Below are 23,183 nucleotides of genomic sequence, written 5' to 3' on the forward strand. Positions count from 1 at the left end.
TTTTATTTTTTTTTAAGATTTTATTTATTTATTTGAAAAAGAGAGAGAACGAGCAGAGGAGAGGAGGGGCAGAGGGAGAAGCAGACTCCTCGTGGGGCTTGATCCCAGGACCCTGAGGTTATGACTAGAGCCGAAGGCAGATGCTTAACTAACTGAGCCACCCAGGCACCCCCATGAATACCTTTTAATTCACCAGCTGTTTATGCTTCTCTTACCAGCAGGACTTTGCAAATTTGACAGTCGAGCCCCCAAATGCACTTTCACAAAACTGGCTTCTGCCTGGCATACATAGGAGGATGCTCCTGGTTTTCTTAAAAATCTTGAAATTCTTCAGTTATTTTAGAGTTCTCCATGCAGATACCAAAAAATGTGACAAAAAATAAAGCCGGTATCTCATTTGGGTTTTGAGTGAGTTCTGGAGTTTGTAGGAACAGAGCTGCTCTGTGAACCTGAGTCAAGAAAGAACATCGTGTATCGTTTAAAGTCTCTGTAAGCACAAGTGAACACAAGGCATTCATGTATTCTGAGCGTATAGGTGTACTTACATTTTCTTCTTCTTCGTGTTTCTTCAGCTGCGTCTATGAGATAAACTGACAAGAGACAAGTTAACAGAGAAAAGGGACATAAATTTATTAATTTTTAATTTTATGTGCACGGAGCCTCGCAGAAGGAAGTGCATACGCAAAGGAGCAGGGATATCTGGGAGTTTGTACATCCTCTGAGGAAGGGAAAGAGAGGCAGCAAAAGGCCTCTTATAGGACAGCAAATGATTTTTAGGAAAGATAAATGGGCCCATAGGAGAAGAGATAGACATGAGAATTTTGTGACAGTTTCTATTTGAGCACACTCAAATCGATTTGTGTCCCAGAAGGGAAGGTGAGAGCTGCTCCTGGATGGGGCTTTATGACAATGGGGTTCTTTCGGGTAAGCCCTGCTTTCCGTCAGTAAGGGATTTCAGGAATTCAGATGCCTTCAGCTTAAAATAATTTTTGTACCAAAGTGTCGTATTTTGGGGTGGCCTATCTTGATTCCCTTCAACAGTATATTTATTGGAGTAGATACCTGGCATAAAATGTGATTATTTGAGACAAGGTTCTGTTAGATGCAATAGGATATTTTTACAGGGTATCTTTAAATGCAGGCTTAGGGGATTCAAAAGTTGTCTCTTGGAAAGATAATGAACAGAAACCCATTTGGTAGGGGAATTTGACACTTGAGCTTCTGAATAATGACCCAGAACAGCACCATGTCCTCTCAGTTCTTAGGACTATTTGGAAGGTTCTTTTTGACCTAAGTACCCAGTGTTGTCAAGATAACCAGCCAGGCCGACAGACTATTTTGACTGTGAGTGACTAAACTAATCTTGACTAGGAAAGCATAAATATTACCCAGGCCCATCCAAATTTATCTTTCACACACAGGCGCGCACACACACACACACACACACACACACACACACACACACACACACAGTGTGGCAGCTTGGTTCCTGCCCAAGTACTCATTCCCAGTGCTCTGAAGGTGATTGAAGAATCAGATGGCACTTAATACCGTCCTCCTTTTACCTTGATCAGCTTTCCTCTGTGGACAGAGGACAGCAGATGAAAAACTTGTATTTTCTTGAAGACACTCAGACCATGTCAAGAGAAAAGGGCCCCCGTTGCTCTTTTTCCCCTCTCTCCTGTCATGGTTCTTTGAGATTTGAAAATTTTATCAGAATTATTATTGACTTCCCCAGGGCCTTTGTGATTACCATTGAGTTGTCACTCTACTGACCTTAGGTTTTTTTCTGCAAAATCCCCATGACTGTTTGGGCACCAGTTTCGGTAGGTCGCTATTGGTCATTATAGGCTCCTTAATTTCACCTTTCATCCTGGGTTTATCAACTGGATTGTATCTGGGATTGCAAGTTGAGCTCCTTTACTGTGCACGAGTTTCTTCAGCCTCTCTGTTATCTGCACACTTCTCTCTCTCTGGGTAGCAATTGGGGTGACTTTCAGGTTTTTCTGCCTGATTTGTTCTTGCTGTCAACGCTGTCATTGTCTGCCTGTTTGCCTTCTGTCCCCAGCCAGGAGGGAGTTTCCAACACTGTCATGGATATCTCCTGATGACTGACACTCTGTACATTCTATCTGTGTTTCTCTCCTTAGGAGAACCCGGAGGAAGTCACTGACATGAAAGAGAAAGCGGTTTTATTTTTTCTTCTTAACGTGATGTAGAAGTTGGTCTGTGATATACAAACATTGGTAGATCTGCTCCCATCTCATTTTTTTTTTAAGATTTTATTTATTTATTCGACAGAGATAGAGACAGCCAGCGAGAGGGGGAATACAAGCAGGGGGAGTGGGAGAAGAAGAAGCAGGCTCATAGCAGAGGAGCCTGATGTGGGGCTCGATCCCATAACGCCGGGATCACGCCCTGAGCCGAAGGCAGACGCTTAACCGCTGTGCCACCCAGGCACCCCCCATCTCATTTTAGAATGGATTCGGCATCTTAGATGAGCATATTTGAAGGGTAAACTGTGATGTTGTCGTTGTTGAAGTCCTGCCTAAATCACCAGCTCTCTGCTCTCCTGCTTTTGCCTCTGGGGTTTGGTCCTCCCTGGGCAGGGCCCTGCCTCAGCCCTGGGAGGAAGACCATAAGGACCAAGACTTTAGGAGCACAGGCCCTTGGCCTCTATTTAGTCCTCCTGCTGTGTTGGCTCCAGCCCTGGTACTCAGGCATGAGCAGGGGACCAGTGGGGTACCCTAGTTCTGGGAAACAGACCTCTGTCTTGTTTCTGGACCATTCATTCATTTATTTTCAAGATTTTATTTATTTGACAGAGAGAGCACAAGCAGGGGGAGTGGCAGGCAGAGGGAGAGAGAGGGAGAGGAAGAAGCAGGGAGCCCCACGTGGGACTCGATCCCAGGACCCTGGATCATGACCTGAGCCAAAGGCCAGGTGCCCCCATACCAGTTATTTAGTTAAGTGTTCTCCCCAAAGACCAGGCTTCCAGACCCGGCCTGTCCAGACACCGTGCTTCCCTCTCTCACAGTCCCGCAGAGCTGTCACTTCTAACGGGCTTCCGAGGGGCCATCTCCAGCCGCTGAGTGAGATCCTGGAACAGCACCGGCAGCCAGATTTGCTGGGGTTGGGGAACATCCTTTGGGCCAACCTCCTTCTGGCCGCCCGCTCTGCTTTTGTCGTGCTTGTAACTTTCTTTAAAATACTTCAGCACACACAGTGATGTGTGTGTGAATTTAATCCAAAACAGGGGAATGAAGGTTTAAAATTCCAAGTGTCTCCATGGGGGGTACTCACCCTACGGGTGCTTAGTTAGCTTTTGAGAACTTCGAATCAACAGCTCATCGGCCATTCAGTGTATTTAAATTGGACCTCAATAAAATTGTTCCAAAACGAAACCACACAAGCCTGTCCTCCTGTGGCCACCTGTACACACTCGTCAATTATCTTTATCCGTGATTGGTATCAGATGCTCTGACACTATCATAATGTGATTGTTGCATTAGAGGCGTCGGGGAGGGGGGGCTGTTAAGATGCAGATTGCCGGGCCCCATCCCCAGCGTGGCTGAAGCCGTAGAACTCAGGTGGGGCCTGGGAGTTGGCATTTCTAATAAACTCCTGCGGGATGCTCGTGCTGCTGATCTTAGGGCCGCTTGAGAAAAGCTGGCATACTGGAGAGTAGGACTGCTTTTTCATCGGTGGACTTCCCAGCAGTATATAAGATGCATGATTGTTCTAGAAATAATGTACAAACACTGCTACTCTTGTGCGAACAGGGCACAGAAGGTCAAGCCAGCCTCCATGGCCTCTCTTGGAAGATTTTAAGAAATGCGGACTCTTTAGCACAGACACTGGACCTACCGAATCCAGATCTGTACTTGAACAAAATTCCCAAGTGATCCAAATGCATGGTAAAGTTTGAAAAATACTGATAAACCGAATGTAGCACACGTGGTCTGGTTCAGTGGTCCTAAGTTGTAGATTTGCATTAGAATTATCTGCGGTCTCTAAAAGGCAGACTGATGGTCCAGCTGGGCTCAGATTGTTAATGAGAATCTCCAGGCTTCTGAAATGTCTTATAAGCTCCCCAAGGGGTTCCAAGGTACAACAAGGTCTGGGAACTACTAATCTGGTCTCTGAGTAATATCCACATAGTATTCTTATAACACTGTCCCAGCTGGAAATGTCTTTTGCTTGGCCAGTCTTCAAAGTTCAGCACTGACAATTTAATGGCAACTAATACCTTATCCTAAGAACTGAAATCATTTCATTCTCCTTACATGTATAGACCCAGAAGAGAAAACGTATAGAGTTCTACCTACAGTGCCTTTACAGTCTAATAAGCCTCTTGAAAGCTCAAAAGCCTTCCTAAAATCAAGTTTCTGGTTGAATATAAAGATACAATTACTCCACTCTGACTCTGCATCTGGAGATTTGTGACATGTTGCAGTTTTACATCTTATAAAGAGTATTACAAAGAGTCTTATCTTGTTGCAACATTAGACCCTGTGGAAATCTTGGAAAGCTTCATAGTGTGCCTCTAGTGCATGGTTGTACGGGAGGAAAAATGAATTTCCCTCTACCCTTCTGGGTTCCTGGCTGAGACACCCACTTCTAATAAGAGAGAGATTAACAGGAGAAAAAGAAATCTAATTATGTGTGTACAGGAGCCCCTCAAGACACGAAAGGCTCTCTGATAAGCAGGTAATTGAGGTGTACATGCCACCCTGAGCTAAGGAGAAAGGGGGTAAGGGTCTGGGGCTTCGGAGATGAGGAAGACAATTCACAGGAAGATGGGAAGGGCAAATGTTTGGAAACAAATGATTGTCATGCCCTGTGGAGAAGACTTTCTGTGTTTAAAAAAAAAAATAGTTATCTTTGGTAATAACTCTCTTCCTGGTACAGGCCTTTATCTAAATTCTTTTAAGCAGTTAAGAGAGAGGTAAAAAGCTCTTCTTGAGTTTATCAGGCCTTGATTGTCTTCAGCTCAAAATTATCCACATGCCAAAGGGACGTATTCTGGGGCAGTCTGCCCTCAACCCCATCAGTAAAATGAGTCTTATTAGCAGAACTCACAGTACAAAGGAATCAACGCTGTATTTCAAGTTAAGTAAATTCCTGGCTTATATTGTTTGAGCAAATGACAACTAATTAACTGTTAGAGCAATTAAGCGCCATGAGAATAGCCAGCTGAGATCTGCCTTGACTTTTTCTGATCCCCATTTACTTAAAAAACCAAAAACAAAAGCTCTGCATCGATCAGGGTTTATGAGTTACAGGTAACAAGGTGCAATATTTTAAGCATCTCAAATGGCCCCATCTGTTGGTTCTTTTCACAGCATAGCCGTTGGGAAGGTGAAAGTCACTTCCTGCAACATCTTGCCTCCTCTTGTTTCCACATGCAAGCAATTTAACCTAAGTGTGTAGGTCACAATTTCCATGCTAGTGAATGCAGGTTTGTTCAGCCCAGGTAGGGAGGGATAGGACAAAAACAGAATAAATCAGGAACCGGAGAGCTCTTTCCAGGGTCCTTACTAAAAGACCAGATATCCCAGCCAAGGGCACCATAGGAAACTATCAGCTCCCGTAGGAAACCAAACCCAGATCTTTCTAGGTGGGCAACAGAAGTAGATACTGCAGGTGGGGAAGGACCCCTCTTCTAGACCTGTGCTTCTCAAACTGGGATGTGCACACAAGTCACCCCGGGATCTTATTAAATGAAGATTCTGATCCAGTGGGTCTGGGTGGGATGAGATCTGAGAGTCTGCGGTTCTAACCAGCAACCTGGACATGTTGATGCTGTTGGTCTAGACGCCAACCTTTTGACTGAGAGGCATGGGTTCAGAACAGTGTCTTTATATGTGAATTTGCAAAAGAACCATTTGGGAAGCTCACTTCAACACAGGTTTCTCTTCCCCAGCCCTCGACACAGATTTCATAGATAGGGACTGCTGATTTGCCTTTCAGCGATTCCCAGGTGAGGCTGCTAGTCCCTGGACTACCCTCTGCGTAACAAGTCTGCAGTTAACTTGCAGCAGACTTAGTTAAGATGACTCCGCCACTTCCGCCAGTAGCCTCCTCTTTGAGAAGAATCCCACACCAAGAGATGAAGGAGGATGCCATTGAGTCTACTCTTTGGAGAAAAAATTGCATAGCCTTCTTGGAGAGTATCCAAGGGTCTGTGTAATTTTTTGCTTTGACAACATGCTGTTTTGACTAAAGACTGAAAAGGATGCTTCTGGAACAAAATCTAGAGATAAGATTGAGTTAAAAGAACAACAACTCTACCAGAGGCAGTACTGACTGGCAAGTAATGGGACTAGTTATTTTAGGATGACAAAGTTATACGTACATTTTTAAAAAGGCTAAGACTTCAATACCAAATGTTGTCAGTGGCAAGCTCTTGATGTCAATAATGGAATTTGGGGTGATGTTTACTTTTTGCTGTATACTTTTTTGCTTTACGTTCTTCTGCAAAGGACATTTAAATACTGCTTCCATAACCTTAAAAAAAAAAAAAAAAACCCTACCAAATGTTTTCAAAGGGAAAAAGGGAGGTATACACCCTATGTAAATTCATATTTTTTTGGTTTGGTTTTGTTCTGTGTATGCCCTTCTGCTTTTTTCAGTGGGAAAGGGATAGTTTTGTCCATGACAGTCCAGTGTCCTGGGGCAAAGGAGACAGCTAAGGGCGAGGCCACGCCATTTGCCTGGAAAATGGACACCCGCCTGCGCGGTGAGAACAAGGAGTCTCAGAGGAGAGGTCGTAAATCCCAAGGAGAAAATTAGAGGCAGCTTCTCTTCCTCCCTCCTTTTCCTAAACTGTCCAGCTAAGCCCACAAGAGTCCCTAGAAGGACCTTTCTTACCCTTCTCCTTAGAAGGGCTGAACTAAGCTTTAAGTTCGTATTGGGAAAGATTAGGAAATGAAGGGAACAACTTGCTGGGGAAGCGCAGAAACTGCTGATTTGGACATCGGAATCCAGTGGGTCCTTTGGGCTGGTTTCCCTATGTCCAGGCTGCATGGGCCCCCTCAGCATGGCAGGACCAGAGGGAGGCACCCAGCACAGTAGGAATCCTGTCACCAGCTTGTCACCATTGAGCTGACGAGTGTGCTCTGCATGCGTCAGGGAATGATCCTTCTAGAAACACGCAGCCCTGGGCTTGAAGATGCACGTTTTAGGGCATATGTAGACTGTTAACATATGTGCTTATTTTCAGCAATTCGAGGAAACATAGCTAAGTCACAGTTTTTTGTTTTGGGGGTTTTTTTTCCTTCTGCTCATCTGGAAACATTCAATGAAGCATATGCATCTAGTTCACCCCTGGTACAACTTTTCAGCTAAACTCTAGGGCTCTACTGACACCTGCTGGCATTCCATCTACTTGGTTAGAAACAGCAAAACAAAACGCTCAACATATTTCTTCCTAAAGTTTCTTGGCCTTAATATGCTAGGTGTCCGTTCCCTGGAAGACAATAGAGAGAAGGAAAGGCCTGATGGGACTTTTCCACGTCGTGGAGGGAGATGTGCGAGCAAGCCCTAAGGAAGGGCAGACAGCAGAGCGCTAATTGCCTCTCAGCCCTGTGCCAGCTGTTCTGTGACCTTGGGCAAGGCCCTTGACCCTCACTTTCATCATCACAAAGAGAAGAAGCAACAGCCTCCCCAACCCCGGTGCCCTTTAGGGCCTGTGAGGATTCCAGCATGAGGACTGTCCCTGGAGTGATGACCTCAGAGGTCACTCCCGGAGACCTTCCTGTCACAATAAACAAGATTCTTCACCAGCATTATATTTTCAAAAGATGGATGAGTTGTTTAACCCTCCTCAAAGTCTGGTATCTCTCTGTAATTTATTGTTAGGGACAACTAAATCAGAATGCTCTGAAAAAGCGAGTGAGCAGTCTCAGAAATTGCCCAGTTTTTTGCCCTAGGAAACCATGGACTCTGTTCGATGTTTTGGAACATGTAACAAGCCTTCAGGTTGAGAAAACGTTGCCCAGTGAACGCCAACCTAATTATTTATGTTTTTCTGTCTCCTCTTGGGAAACTCTGTGTGAGCCTGTGGTTTGTTAGGCCAACAACAGGATATTTGATGGTCCCCAGGGAATTATAGTCCCATATTTAGCCTGACAGAGGAAGTAAAGGCTGATGATGAAAATAATAAGGCATTTCTTTAATGCTACTCTTGCCTTTCTTCCTCCTCCCTCAGAATCCTGGTGTCCCCATCATGAGGCTTTCGATGCTATTTATGGCCCTTAGGAAATGGCCTTTTCTAGTTGTGGAAGGAAATTGACCTCTTCTAACTCCTAAGTCCTCCTTCAGAAAACTGTTAGGTATGACGGGAACATGAAGAGGAAAGCCAGAGCTCTCCATTAGACTCCTATCCTTTAGGATGGATAGTCTCAAAATGAAAACAAAACAGGAAAAATAAAAAACAAAAACAAGTGTCGACAAGGACATGAAGAAATTGGAACCCATGTGCACTGTTGGCAGGAATGTGAATGACCCGGCTGTGTCACAGAATGGTGGTTCCTCAAAAAGTGAAAAACAGAGTTACTCGAGGATCCAGTAATTCTACTTCAGGGTATATACCCAAAAGACTTGAAGGCAGGCACTTGAAGAGCTACTGGTATACCTGTGTTCATAGAAGCATCAATCACAGTAGCCACCATTAATCACAGTAGTAACCCAGGTGTCCATCAACAGATGAAAGAAGAAGCCAAATGCGGTCTACACAGCCAATGGAATATTATCCAGCCCCTAAGAGAAGGAAATTCTGACACGCTCTGTGATCTGGCTGAGCCTTGAGGACATTATGCCAGTCAAATTTGTCGAAGGGCAAATACCTATGATTTGTTTTTATGAAGAACCTATGATAGGCAGATTCATAGAGACAGAAAGTAGAATGGTGGTTGCCAGGGTTTGGGGGGGGAGAGGAAAATGGGGCGTTGTGTGATGGGGACAGTTTCCATTTGGCAAGAAGAAAAGAGTTCTGGAGAAGCATGGTGATGAAGGTTGTGCAACAACGTGAATGTTACTTAATGCCACTCTTCACTTAAAAATGGTTCCAATAGGACATTTGATGTTATTTGTATTTTATCACAGTGCATTAAAACCACACACGCTTTACAGAACTCAGTCTTTACCTGTGGCCCTTGTGATGGCTAAATCACTAGACCGTGTTAAACCTGGTAATACTGAGCAGGGCTGTGATAGAACCTTCTGTTTCAACAGATTTGTTCTTCATCTGTGCTGTCCAGGATGGTAAGCACTCGCCCCATGTTGGCTTTCGAGCACTTGATATGTGATGAGTGAAATGGAGGCACTGAATTTTACTTTGATTTAGTTTAAAGATTTTTTATTTATTTATTTATTCGACAGAGATAGAGACAGCCAGCGAGAGAGGGAACACAAGCAGGGGGAGTGGGAGAGGAAGAAGCAGGCTCATAGTGGAGGAGCCCGATGTGGGGCTCGATCCCATAACGCCGGGATCACGCCCTGAGCCGAAGGCAGACGCCCAACCGCTGTGCCACCCAGGCGCCCCTACTTTGATTTAGTTTAAATTTAAAAAGCCACATGTGGCTAGTGGACAGTGCAGGTAGAATATACATCTTTACTACTATCTATCCCCAAATAGTTTCCCTTCCTCAGCACAGAGCTACAGCAGTCAGACTATAAACCAAAGAAGGTAAGGTACTGGCTTTTGAGGAGGCCCCAGCTCTGTTTAAACCCCCCAGTATCAACTTGCTGCAAAGCATGTTGCCAAGAGTGTGATTCTTTATTTCAGCAACTTGGTGCGGCATCCATTGGCCTCAGTTATTGGATTCAAGGGCAGGGTTGGCCTTAATTCACGGGCCAGCCTTTTCTAGTAGAATGTCCTTACGAGACCCAGATTCCTTTACTGCCATGTGCAGTCTTCCTTCACTTTTCCTTGTAAATCCACGGAGTGATGTTATGAACTAAAACTGAGGTCCAAGTCCTTATACAGAAATTACGTAAGCGCTTCGCTGTTTGCGCCGGATACCCCAGCAATCAGTGCGTGCTTTACTTTTTAAGGCTCTGCTGGAAAACACCGACAGGTAAGATATGTAACAAATACTTACATTGAAATAGAATCACAGGATAAAATTGATGAACCCCAAATGCATTCATCCTCTAAAATGGGGATAGCTAAGTATGTCATCATGTATTGTATAACGTTGCTTAGAAATAATGAAGATTGCCAGTGGCTTAAAAAGGATTTCTATTTAAACAAGCTGCAGATAGAAGGTTTAACAAGTCAATCAGTGGGCAGCGTTCCTTTCTGACAACCCCGTGTTTAATGATGCCCTAGATGTTACATTTATCTTCATGGAAAGAATGAAAGCTATTTATTAAGGAATAAAGCATGGCATGCAAAACAAAGATCATGCCGTGGCAGGGAGGTGATAAAAGAAGAGTTTACATTATTCTTATACTGAATGGATGCAGGCTGTCTCATGAAAACCACTATTTTCGGTTCCTGTGGTTTTGCTCACCAGGAATGCTTTTTCTTTCTCTTTCAGCAATGGGTAGAAGGACTGAGATCAATCATACACAACTTCAGGGCCAACAATGTCAGTCCAATGACCTGCCTCAAGAAGCAGTGAGTTGTATTTACATCACTCTTTGTTCTTGAATGTTAAAAAGCAAAAGGTCAGAGTAGGAGATGAAGGCTTAGTATATGGCCAGACAGCCTCGTCCTCATCTTCCCCTCCATGCTCCCGACCCTGGAGAAGAGGTTCCCGACACACAGCTGGACTCTTCATGCCACGTGGCAGGACATTGTGATCAACCGGTAGCCCAAACCGATAGGAATGGAATGGTTGATGGCAGGAAGATGCTGGAACTTCAGTATCCTCTGGGTCGTAGGCCCCCATCCCGAGTGCCGATAAAGAGTTCCCCATGCTTCGGGCCATAGTTGGGTGATGTTGCACTTGGAGCCTCTGTTGTGTGAGACTGAGAATTGGGGAGTGTGGCCAAGAGAAGCACATACAAGATTACCCATTTCTAGGGTCAAAAAGGAGTGCTGGCCCCAGGGACTGTTCAGCACCCAGCCAGGGATCCAAACGTACTGGCCTTACCCCAGCTCACATTATCCGAAATCCAGAGGGGTACCACAGCGGTAGATTTTTAACCCTTCCCAAGTTATTCTATTAGGGCAACATGAAAGTTACTCAAGTAGAAAGCCTGGCCAAAGCCAAAGTCAACCTGTTTAAAAAGCAGTAATCGGTGGAGGAGGGGGGTGCTGGCCTTCATGGGGCCATTGGCAGGCAGTTGTAGGTCAGAAGGGAACTACACTGAGAAATGACAGGAATAAGCCTGTACTCGCAGCCAGGCCCAGCACCAGGGGTGTGATTCCTTGGACTGTCCAGCTGGAGGAAGAGAGGTCAGCCCTTCTGCTACTTTCACCCTTTTGGTCCCTTTGGCAGGTGCTTTAAGAGTACGGGCTCTTGACTACAATCCCAGCTTGGCCACTTAGTTGTTGAGTGACCCTTGGCAAGTTCTTAGCCTCGTGCCTTACTGTTCTTAACCTGTGAATGGAGAAGGTGACCAGAATTTATTTTACAATATTACCACACAGCTGTAATGAGGTTCTGGAAAACGCCCAGCCCAGCGCCTGGCTCCTGGTCCTCCTTCACTCAGTATTAGTAATTTAGATTGTTGTGCCATCCCTCCAGTTTTCTTTACATCATCTTAGTAGAGGGTAATGACTCTTGTAAATAGCAGTTTGCTGGGCAGCTGCTTCTCCTTTTTCCTCTGCAGTTGCTGTGACATGTTTTCTTAGACATAAAGAGCAACAACGGATTTTTGACATTACTCTTTGGGCATGGATAGAATCCCGAAGGATCTGAGACTTTCAGAATGCCCACCTTTACCTAAGGGACCGCAGTGTCCGTATCTGGACACCAGATCTTATCTGTCCCCACTGGTGTCCTGCCGAGATCCCTTTATGGAGCTCGTGTTCAACCATCCACCAGCTGCCATGAGGGTTAGCTCATCAAGAGGTCACCCCTGCCCACTTCGGCAGAGAATGACCCTCTGCTGAAGGGGAGTCACTGTGTCCGGGAGACCGCATTCCTCCCTTTTCCTGGTGGAAACCCATGGCCCATGTCTGGAACAGGATACAATAGGCCAGCCCCCATGCCACCAAGTCCGGCGCACATCACGCTGCAGAGCTCCCCCTGGCATCAGGCTAAACCACCAAGAGAGACCACAACTGTATGACTGTTCTCCCTGTCCTTTCTGCTTCCCTCACACCTGTTGTCTTGAAAACATTCTTTGGAAAGGAATCACTTGTGCTTCTAGGAAGTTGCCATAAGACAGAAACTTTACCAAATTGTCATGTTCTGCTCGTTGTTAGAATATTATTGACTGGAATCCATGAGAATGTGAGCTAATAGCTAAGAACAGTCCCAGCACCTACAAATGAATGTTCTGGGTCTCTGTGTGTCCAGAAAGCCTGGGGAAAGCAAGGAGTTGCTTACCATCAATTTGAGTTGGTGAACTTCTCTTACTCTTGGCAACTGAGGAAAGTGCCCATTCAATCTGTACTTCGCTGCACTAGGAACAGGTTGTGGGCATCCCCATGGGTCCTGAGGACAAGGCTGGCTGGTGTCACCATGCAGTTACATTTCCTACCACTTTAGTAAAGATTATTAAAGAGCAACAATCAAGGATGAGACCCATCACCAAAAAAATACCTACAATTTGTTTCACTCAGTGCAAGCACCCAAATTTCCAGTTCATCTAGGGTTGCTGGGAAAAGTACGGAACTCCCAGTTAAATTTAAATTTCTGAGAAGTAATAGTTTTTGAGTGTTAGTATATCCTGTGCGGTATTTGGAACATACTTGTAAAAAAATTGTTTTTCTGAAATTCAAGTTTAACCAAGAGTCCTGAGTTTGTATTTGCTAAACGTGACAACCATGAATTCATCTCACGGTGTACTATCGTCTCTGGTTTCCTGAATAAATGTTCTTTGTTTGAATGAACTTTCTTTTAAAGTTCTTAACTGGATTGAAGTGTTCCTCCGGAGAAACATTGAAACAGTGTTGTTATGGTTGTTTTCCAGCTGGATGAAATTGGCGTTTATGACCAACACAAACGGTAAAATTCCAGTTAGGAGGTAAGTCAATCATCTCTGTCTCTATTCCATGCACTGGGCCGACCCTTGTGATACCAGACCAAAGAGAGAGCCCATCACAAGTGCTTGTTCATTGTTTTCACCAAAGATATTTCTGGAAACTTAATTTAAATCACTCCATCAAATGCGGTGTTCAGTCTGTACAAATCATTTGTGGATGTAAAGTTGCGTTTTCCCCCAGAATGGGGAGCATGGATTCCGATAGCATCTGAAGGATGTAGCGGTATTCTTTTTCATCCTCAAATAAGTGGGATTTTAGGATTTTCATGTTTTTCATCTTCTTGCCCTGAGCAACTGGTAGCTAAAAGGAAAGAAGTTTGTGCTGGGCAGCTGCAGTAGAAGCCTAGAGACTGTGTCGGGAGTGTGGTACCTCTGAACGGTGCTTCTCATTCTGGGCCTTGCTGTTCCTTTGGTGTGCAGGGACTGTGGACGCCTTTGGCTTCTTGCCACTTGGTCTCTAGGTGCACTCTGCCTGACACCACCCACTCTTCAGAGCTGTCACTTCTTCCCCCTTGCTCTGCCCAAGGTAACAGTGACAATGAAAAAAAAAAAAACAAAAACACAGCAGTAAAGCAGGGTCACCTGGGTGGCTCAGTTGGTTAAGCGTCCGACTCTTGATTTCGGCTCAGGTCATGATCTTAGGGAGATCAAGCCCCACGTGGGGCTCTGTGCTAAGCATGAAGCCTACTTAAACTTCTCTCTCTCCCTCTGTCCCTCCCTTCCTCTGCTTGAGCACATTATCTTAGAGATAAAATAAATACATAGATCTTAGGAAAGAAAAGAATGAAGAAACCATGAACCAGATTTGTCTTCTTCCACGTGTCTTCTTTTTTTAAAAAAATCTGTTTATTTATTTTAGAGAAAGCATGAGTGAGTCGGGGGTGGGGAACAGAGGGAGAGAGAGAATCCTGAAGCAGACGCCCCACTGAGCACGGAGCTGACACGGAGCTTATTCCCAAGGCCCTGAGATCATGACCTGAGCCAAAATCAAGAGCTGGCCGCTTAACCAACTGAACAAGTCAGGCGCCCCTCCAACATGTCTTCTTTAATACTTAAGCTGATATGTTTCACCCTTTGAGGATTCCCATGCTTCTTTCTTTTCTGCCTCTCTATTCCATTTCTGGTGTTAGGATTTGCTAATAGTCTGTGGGGACATTTTGAGATAGTAGTGATAGGGGTTCTTTACCAAACTCTCCTAGTATCTTTCTGGTTGGTGTTTATGTAAGCACTTCATGGAAATTCCAGAAGCTGGAGTGGACCTCAGAGCATCAGCTGTCCACATGAAACCAGGAGTGTGTTTGGATTCATGAGCCTAGGCCCACAGCTGAGTTAATCATAGGTTCCCCAGATACAACCCAGTCTTCTAGAATTCTCCAGACGTAGGTTCATGTTGACCTTCTATCTGGACACCACTTTAGTGAAGAAGCCAGCTGACAAACAACAACAAGCAAAACCCAGAGCTACTGGGTAGAGTCTTGTCTTGGAACTGTTCTGTCAGAGATGAGGCGAACAGGTCACCAACCGATAACATTTGAGCAAATGCATTTGAGCAATGGCATGCTGTTCACACTCAGCCCTCTCTGACTTTTATACACCTCCCTTTCTGCCCAGCCACCTCGTTCTGCCTCGAAGCTTCCATTCTGTATCCCTAAGAGATTATCTCCATACTCTCTCAAAATTATTCTTTTCACATTTAACAGGATTGTCCTAGGGGCATCTGGGGCACTCAGTTGGTTAAGTGTCTGTCTTCGGCTCAGGTCATAATTGCAGGGTCCTGGGAATCGAGCCCTACATGGGGCTCCCTGCTCACTGAGGAGCCTGCTTCTCCCTCTCCCTCTGCTGTTCCCCTGCTTGTGGTCGTTCTCTCTCTCTCTCTCTCTCTCTCTCTCAAATAAATCTTAAACAGAATTGTCCTAGAGGCCATTTTTCTTAATTCCATGCTCTGTAACAACCCATGTGACAGAACTGGAATAGCAACGAGAAACTTAAAAGCATACAAATCATAAAGAAGACCATGGGCAGTATTTTTACTTAACCTTTTATCAAGGGCTTACCAAGTTGGAGACCTCATGCATTTGTTGTGGTCTTTATAGATCTAAATGTAGGATTCTCCTTTTCATTAACGCACTAGCAAAACAATTTTATGTCTCCCTTAGAAAAAGAAGGTAGAGCTTTTGAAAAATCAAAAAAACAATAACAACAACAACAAAAACACCCTGTTAGCACCCTTGACTGACACTTGTTGGCAAAGATACTTTACATTGTTCCTTATTTTTTTTTTTTTAAATCCTTTGCTCTGTTGAGCAATAGCAGGACGGTCTGCACAATAGCAGACCGTTGTGTTAAAGGAAGCTGAGAGCTTCAGGTATGGTCATAGCAGCCCAGTTCCTATGTAATATATCCCAGCATCCTACAGCTACTGCCCTACATACAGTACATTTTTCTTTAAAATCTGTATTGAAGTAATAAGTCCAAACTTAGCACAGACAGTAGTGTGGAGAAGAGAAATTTATGTTGGATCTGTTTTTACATACCTTACCGTCCTGCTGCTTCTTCCAAGATAAGGTTCAGGAAATGGACAAAGTAGAAACACATAGATTGCAATCAAAACGCTTGTAACTAGCAATTCTAGTTTCGTTTATATGTATCCTCCTAATGAAGCCATTGTTAGACAAGCTTAGAAGTTTTTTATGGTTTCAAAGATCCTTATCGGTATGTTCACATACAAAATTATTACCATCCTTTTGTCATTTTCTTTAGCTCTGTCTGACATGAACTGTTGGTGCCTGCCAGTATTAACAGGTGTTTGACACAAGACATCTGTGACTCAGGGGCAGTTGGTTCAGTGTTGATGGAGAATTGACATCAAGCCAGAGAAAAGCGGATGAGTCTCCTGGTGGATGAGCTGCTAAGGGCTAGGTGGAAATTGTTCTGAATGTTTTAATGGATATGAAGAGTAAACACTTTTAAAATGTCATTTCATCACTATCATTTTGGAGTTCTTAAAATGGAAACTATTAGTATCATGTGCATACTGTTAAAAGGGATCTGGCTTCCTAGGCGTTCCATTGCTTGAGAATGGCCCCTGCTCTTGAGTATTTGCTGAAATTTAATATCCAGGAAGTTGAAGGAATGATTAACGAAGAAAATCTTACTCTTTACCTCCCTCCTTTCTTTCCATGTATATAATCTTAGGCCGTCAACCTTCCTCAGACTTACAAACTCACACTCAGTTTATCTTCCCACCCAGACCAAGGCTTTGAAAGTCGCTCTTTTCTTTGCCATCTCCTGTTCCTTGTAACCTGGAGTTGGAATCAGTGGCTAGAGAGTCGGGAAATGGTAGCCAGACAATAACTGTGGGCTCAGGCTGGAAGCAGGCTTAAAGGAGACTATTGGGTTAAAGAAGGCTGAGAACTTCGGGTATGGTCATTGCAGCCCAGATCCTATGGAATCCGTCCATGTCCCAAAGGCTTAGCTCATCTGTGAAGGGGGGTAGGACTCTAGTGAGTCTTCACTGCATGAGTTCTCCAGGAGTGTCTCAAAAGATGGCATTAAAACCACTGAGTGGATTGTAGGCCCATCGAGCACAAGGAAAGGATAAGACTCACTTGGCTTCTTGGATCACTGCTGTCTTAGTCACCTGTAAAGTCTGCTGGAACATGGAATTGAACCAGGACTCTAATAGGACTGGACTCCCCACAAGGGTATTTGCTTTTGTTGTATATCTTTTGGGGAAGGTGGTTTCTTTTGATTGAACAAAAAGTCACTGAGTACCTGTTAGCCATGAAGTAGTAACTTGTACTCTGTGGTCATGTGACTGTATATAAAGAGCTGAATCGATCACAGTCCTTGATGAATACTCTCCCTCGAAATGCCTATGACAGCATCTCAAACATCCCCAGGCTTGGATAAATGTGTTTCTCTCAGGACCCCATTAAGGTGCATTCTTCTGGGCCTCTAATATAACTGGAAACTCAAAGAATTCACCTTCACACCACAAGCCCCCTTACCCCTGAGGGAATCCATTTTGACAGAGAGACAGTGAGAGAGGGAACACAAGCAGGGGAAATGGGAGAGGGAGAAGCAGGCTTCCTGCTGAGCAGGGAGCCCGATGTGGGGCTTGATCCCAGGACCCTGGGATCATGACCTAAGCCGAAGGGAGACGCTTAACGATGGAGCCACCCAGGCGCCCCTGAGGGAATCCATTTTAAGGCCCAAGCTCTCTGATAGCTCTCTGGAGCTAAGGCCGTAAAGGCACTTTATTAGGTAGACCAGGGGAATGGTCTTACTCCTATTCAGCTTCCTTGCTCCTATTTTCCATCCTGGGTTTGGTCTCTTTTAGAATGAAGTGGGCAAGTCGGTGGTGGCATTGCCCAGCCCAAGCCCCCTCAAGAAAGAGGGGCCAGAGAACAAGGTCCTCTAGGCCATAATGCCACCTCTTGCCTCTAGTTTTTGCAGTCGTGTTGTTGGGCTCTGCCTTTGCCCTCACTAATATATTCCTATGTGGATTTTCCTCTCTCCTGGTGCCGGACCCCCTATTTCTTTTCTTTCTCTCTCAGTCTCTTTATCTGCCCCCCACCCCCATCCCAAGTGCAAATGCTTGGACCTCCTCTTCCCGTGAGACATTCTTGTTCTACTTCCTGTTTATTTCTTGGCACTTCAGCAAGCTCTAGCCAAAAAATTCTAATTCCTATACACTCTTCCCTTCCTCCCTGCTCTTCCCTCCCTCCACCCTACACCCAGGTTCTGTTTCACCAGAAAGTCTCAGGCCCTGAACCTGCTACGTTCATGACCACGTCGATCCGTTCTCATCTCGTTGTTCACGCCTATCCAAACCTAACCGCAGCCAAGTTCGCCGAGATACCCCTGAGAGTGCGAGGCAAACAGTTCCCTTCTGCAGGCATCCCAGATGTAGGGATGTGGGAGCCTGTAGCTCTCACATTAACACATAATAAGGAGAGAGAGAGAGAGAGAACACTGAATAGCTACCTCTCTCTATTTTATAAAGGTGAGCTAAACTGCTTCTCAACCCGCTGTAGTGTATACAAACTCCACGAACTCTGGCAAGTGGGAAAATGTGGGCATAACCCCGTCTGCACTAGGAACCAACTCACTTGATGTCAAACACGTGCGCTCTACTGTGTCTGCAGACGTGTTCGAGAGAGTCCGTGGGCCTCCGTAGGGTTGACTGCAGCTGTGCCAAGCGCTCTTAAAAATGAACTTCGAGAAGTATTCTTGGACCAAGTACGAAGCAATAAAGCTTTGAATGAACACATAACAATTCCTTTACCTAAAGTTAGTTCTCCCCGGTGTATTTTGGGAAGTTGTACCGGGCGGTGGGAGAGGCGTTATCTCCCGCTCATCAAGAAGACTTGGCTCCCCGTGCTTGCGTTCGGAGCTTGCGTTCGGTGCTCGCGTTCGGAGCTGGCTTCCCCTTCGTGCGAACGGCCGAGTGGGGGCAGCGCTGGGCGTGGGGCAGCGCTGTTACGAAGCCCCTCGCGCGCACAGAGGAGGCATTCCAAAGCCAAGCTTCCCAGATGGACAGTGCCGTCCTCACATCGAGGCTGGACTTTAGAAATCAGAGTCTCAGTTATTATGGTGACCGCTTCCCTGGGCCTCGGGTCACAGCATGAAGGCTCCTTTGGTGGCCGAAGGCACGGCTCAGAGCCACACAGGAATTCTAGGGCCCCAGCTCCTCTCCGATAGGTCATTCCGAGTATTGCCATCGTATTTACCAGAAGCGGGAAATAGGCTCATGAAGGTGTTAGACATTTTACTAGCCTCGAGGCACACCATTAGGGATGAAGGGCAGCACCATTATTCAGAAATACCACGTATCCGGGTAGTACCAAGTTCTATGGAAACATTGAACCATGTTCCCCTACTTCCCCTCCCCACCACACCTATCCCTTGCTCGGTAAACTTCCTAATCCTTGAGGCAGCTGGCAGTTCAGAGTAGCTCGAGGGTGCTTACTTAGCTCAAAAAAAAAAAATAAAAAATAAAAAAATAAGGGCACCTGGGTGTCTTGTTGGTTAAGCACCTGACTTCGGCTCAGGGTCCTGGGATCACGCCTTGTGGTGGGTTCCCCGCTCAGCACAGAGTCTGCTTCTCTCTCTGCTTCTGCCCCCACCAACTTGTGGTCCCCCCTTAAATAAATAAAATCTTAAAAACAATTAAAAATATATCTGATAGTGCATCTCAGCTGTGTAAGTATGAAAGCGAGGTGTGAGGGCCATCCCCTGCAGAGGCTGAATTCTGAGGAGCCTGTTTTATTTCCCCCAAGCCTAGATGGTGTCGACATGAGGTTTTATTCTAGACCTGTCCCATCTGCCACATTCCTTGTTCCTGAGACAGTTATTCAGTAGGATCAAAAATTATCATTGTTTTGGTCCCACAGTATGTATCTCCAGGGCTTCTTGGGTTCACAAGCACCCAGGGGGACACCCATCTGAGAATCAAGTCGCCTCGTGAGTGTAACCAGAGGGATACTTCAGGGGCTAGTTAGGGAAGTGAAACACACCTCAAAATGAAAGCTAAGTGTATTTTCCTTCCGCTTCTCCCCTGCCATCCTACAATCCTGAGTATTGCTTGGATTTTTGCCTCAGAGAAAACAGAATTAACAATAACTTGACTTTTGTTTTTTCCTTTCTTTTCTTCCTTAGCATTACTAGAACCTTTGCATCGGGGAAAACAGAAAAGGTGATCTTTCAAGCACTCAAGGAGTTAGGTCTTCCCAGTGGAAAGGTATTTGTTCATTTAATCATTTGTTCGTAAAACGATTTTGTCTACTTATGTTCTCGTGTGTAATAAGCCAGCTTAGGTATGTTCCACTGATGTCATTTAGATTCAGAACTGGTTTCAATCACATAGAGTACAGGTAACTTCCCCTTCTGCTTGCCTGCCTGCCTTTTGTTTTCTGGGCATTTTAAACTAAATGTTTTCAAATTTAAATAGTCTACTTCAAAATGTTTTTATCACCTTTATTAAGAAAAGGAAATGACAGCCAGCCTGGTCTTTTACACAGCTTGTGGAAAGCTTATTTTATTTTATTTTTTGAGAGAAAGAGTTGGGGGTGGGGGGGTGCTGTGGCACACAGAGGGAGAGAGAATCTCAAGCAGGCTCCATGCCCAGCACAGAGCCAGACTCCGGGCTCGATCCCAAGACCCTGAGATCATGATCCGAGCCGAAGTCAAGAGTCGGATGCCCCACTGACTGCGCCCACCCAGCTGCCCCTGGAAAGCTTATTAGAGGAGCCCGTCTGCATTGCCTTGACCAAGCACCATGTCAGCCTGAATAATTGACTAATAAATCCAGTTCTTCAAGATGGCTGTGGGGTATTTTATAAAGCACCCCTCCCTACACAAACCATCTGTGTTCCTGGCCTTTTGAATTTAGACTAATTGGAATTAATTTATTGACTGCAAGAAAGATTTAAGCCTGTTAGTACTTTAACAAATCCAATTTGAAATATAAACTTCAGTGTGAGAAGTAAAATTTTATACGGTTGCCCTGAGCCCCTTCATGCGGTCTTGTGAAAATTCACAAGATAAAGCGTAAGTAAACACTAGGTTTGATTTATTCAGCATCCTTTAGGCAGGCACTTGCTTTCCTCCGTCAAGGGGAGAAAGAGGAAATGTTTCTTTATATTTGTTTTATGGGGTGTTTCCCGGAGTGAGCCCAGCTGTACTCAGTGTTTGAACACACAAGTCCTAGCTGCCCAGAGTAACCAGAAACACCCACTGACACAGCCCGTGTGCTGGTGGGACAGCCGGGCCACAGCTGGGATTGGCCTTCCGGCTTCTCTCAGTAAGAATCGGAGAGAGAGGCCCTGGGATCCCAGGTGATCATTGCTTTGTTTCGTGATCCTGTAGATTCTTTTCTTTCCAAGGAGAAAGATGTTGCATGAGTTACGACACTCTCTTGTTCTTTACAGAATGATGAAATTGAGCCTGCAGCCTTTACATACGAAAAGTTCTATGAACTGACACAAAAGATTTGTCCTCGGACAGATATAGAGGATCTTTTTAAAAAAATGTAAGTTCTCCTTAGGAGAAAATGTCACATTCTTGTCCCTTTAGATTTTTAAAACATTTTTTATGGTAATGTTTGAATATAGTATGTTGGGAATCTGTAGGATTATGTAGCTAGGGTTATGTTTACCCCTTAGTTTATCACTGTAAAAGTTCACTCGGAGTTTTGGAGAAACTTTTACAAAAATTAATGGCAGCACCTGGAACGATTTTTTTTTTCCTCCCCTTGCATTGGCTTTACTAACGACCTACAATTTTAACCTGCTCCTTTAGGTATTAACCCATTATGTGAACTAACTAGATTTGATTTGGAATGTTATTATGTTGTTGAAAAGTTCATTCATTCTACTTATTTCAAATGGATGACTTACATGTTGTTTTTAAAATAACGGCTTTCGATAATACGGAAAAGAATTGCAGACATCTTCTGTGAGCTAGCGGGAGTGTTTTCTTTCTCTTGTTGTTGGGTTGTTGTTTTTTGTTGTTGTTGTTCTTACAAACAGTCTCTGGCCATTTTAAGAATACACCACTACTTCAGGGTTAGAAGATAAGTTTAGAATTATCATCAACAAATGTCAACATGTAAATCGTACCTACTGTAGCGTCATATACAAAAACTTACTTTTTCTAATAAATTTCTTTTCAGCAATGGAGACAAAACTGATTATTTAACGGTAGACCAATTAGTGAGCTTTCTAAATGAAGTAAGCTTTTTCATACATTAACTCCATAAAGTCTGTGTGCAGTGGCTTGCCTCCGCCAGCGTCCCCATTGCATGCCCGCATCATATGCCCTATTTGCTTTGCTTCTGACCTGCTGATCTTTCCATATGGCTTTCTTTACCAGGTGCAAAAATCAGCTGCTCCTCCTGTGTGTTCATGCACTTCCTACACGTTGGCTTTGCACACTGCTTTTTTTTGTTGGTTTTCTTGCTGTGATGTATAGCTCTGGTTCTGTGTGCGCGTGTGAGTTTTATAATATGTTCATTTAATTAAACGTGTCTGTGTTTTTGCAAGATGATATTGAAGGTACTTTTTTTTTTTTTTCTCCTACTGATCTCATTAAATAGAGAATGGGTTGAAATTACCACACTGTAGTTGGATTCTTCATTGCTAACTTTTTCTCATACCTTTGCATGGACTGGAAAGCTTTATTTTTGTCTCTTAATGGATTGCATGTAAGAACGATATGTAGGTTCCAAGAGAATATTTTGACAACGAGCACAACAGTGGAGTTCCTGGGTGAAAATAGAGTACATATTAGGCCAATTAGATTGCAGGTCAAATTTTTACATTTTATTTTTGTAACAAGCTTAGGGCTCATTTTAGAATATGATTCACTCAACAACCAACGCTGGTTGACAGCATTTGCTTAAGCACCAGAGAAAAATATTTTGGAACACGTAAAGGTTGCAACTTTTTTTACAACTAAAATTAAACTTTTTTTTTCTTTACACGTACAAAAGAATGTTCTGTTCAGTGAGACCCATTAAAGCCCTTGCTAATCCTAAATGGAAAATGTCCCTTTTTTTTCTAGCACATTAATGGAATGGACAATATATTTTTGTTTCAAAACAATTTTTAATATAATTTAACCGTTATACCATATAAAGAGAGAACATTTGAAGAGAGAGTGTCATGCCGGTATTGCCCCAAAGAACAGGCAACAGGAAGACTGTGATTTGCCAGTTTGTAGAGCCAAATCACGTCTTTGCCAAAGGGCTTCTCTCTTCTTGCCCTGGTAGGACTCAGTGGCTCCCAGTTGGTAGGGTTGCCCCCGACAAAGCTATGATAACCAGAGCCTAAAAGCCCTAGTGGCTGGAAGACTAGCTTCTCCGTTTATCAGCACAAATGCCTCCACTCTTAAGAAGCCTTTCAGTACAATACAATATTTATTTTACTTGAAAACATTTCAAGTTTTTCCACCCCACTAGTTTTTGGTCATGCGAATACTATGTTTATAATCTTTACCCAGATATTATCCAC

At 44.3% G+C, this 23,183-nt stretch overlaps 1 protein-coding gene across 4 annotated transcripts in view; it reads left to right on the forward strand.

The window, feature by feature from the left end:
- PLCB4 (phospholipase C beta 4) overlaps window positions 1-23,183 on the forward strand; it is a 399,303-nt gene that overhangs the window by 284,682 nt on the left and 91,438 nt on the right. For all 4 annotated transcript variants that reach the window (XM_045808925.2, XM_045808910.2, XM_087853750.1 and 1 more), the window contains exons 7-11: window positions 10,548-10,627; window positions 13,096-13,149; window positions 19,831-19,912; window positions 21,102-21,202; window positions 21,845-21,902. In XM_045808925.2, the coding sequence (XP_045664881.1) occupies window positions 10,548-10,627; window positions 13,096-13,149; window positions 19,831-19,912; window positions 21,102-21,202; window positions 21,845-21,902 (375 nt within the window). The remainder of the gene's footprint in view (window positions 1-10,547; window positions 10,628-13,095; window positions 13,150-19,830; window positions 19,913-21,101; window positions 21,203-21,844; window positions 21,903-23,183) is intronic.

This window comes from Ursus americanus, chromosome 22, assembly GCF_024610735.1.
Source record: "Ursus americanus isolate L20-20 chromosome 22, mUrsAme1.1.p, whole genome shotgun sequence".
NCBI classification, from domain to species: Eukaryota; Metazoa; Chordata; class Mammalia; order Carnivora; family Ursidae; genus Ursus; species Ursus americanus.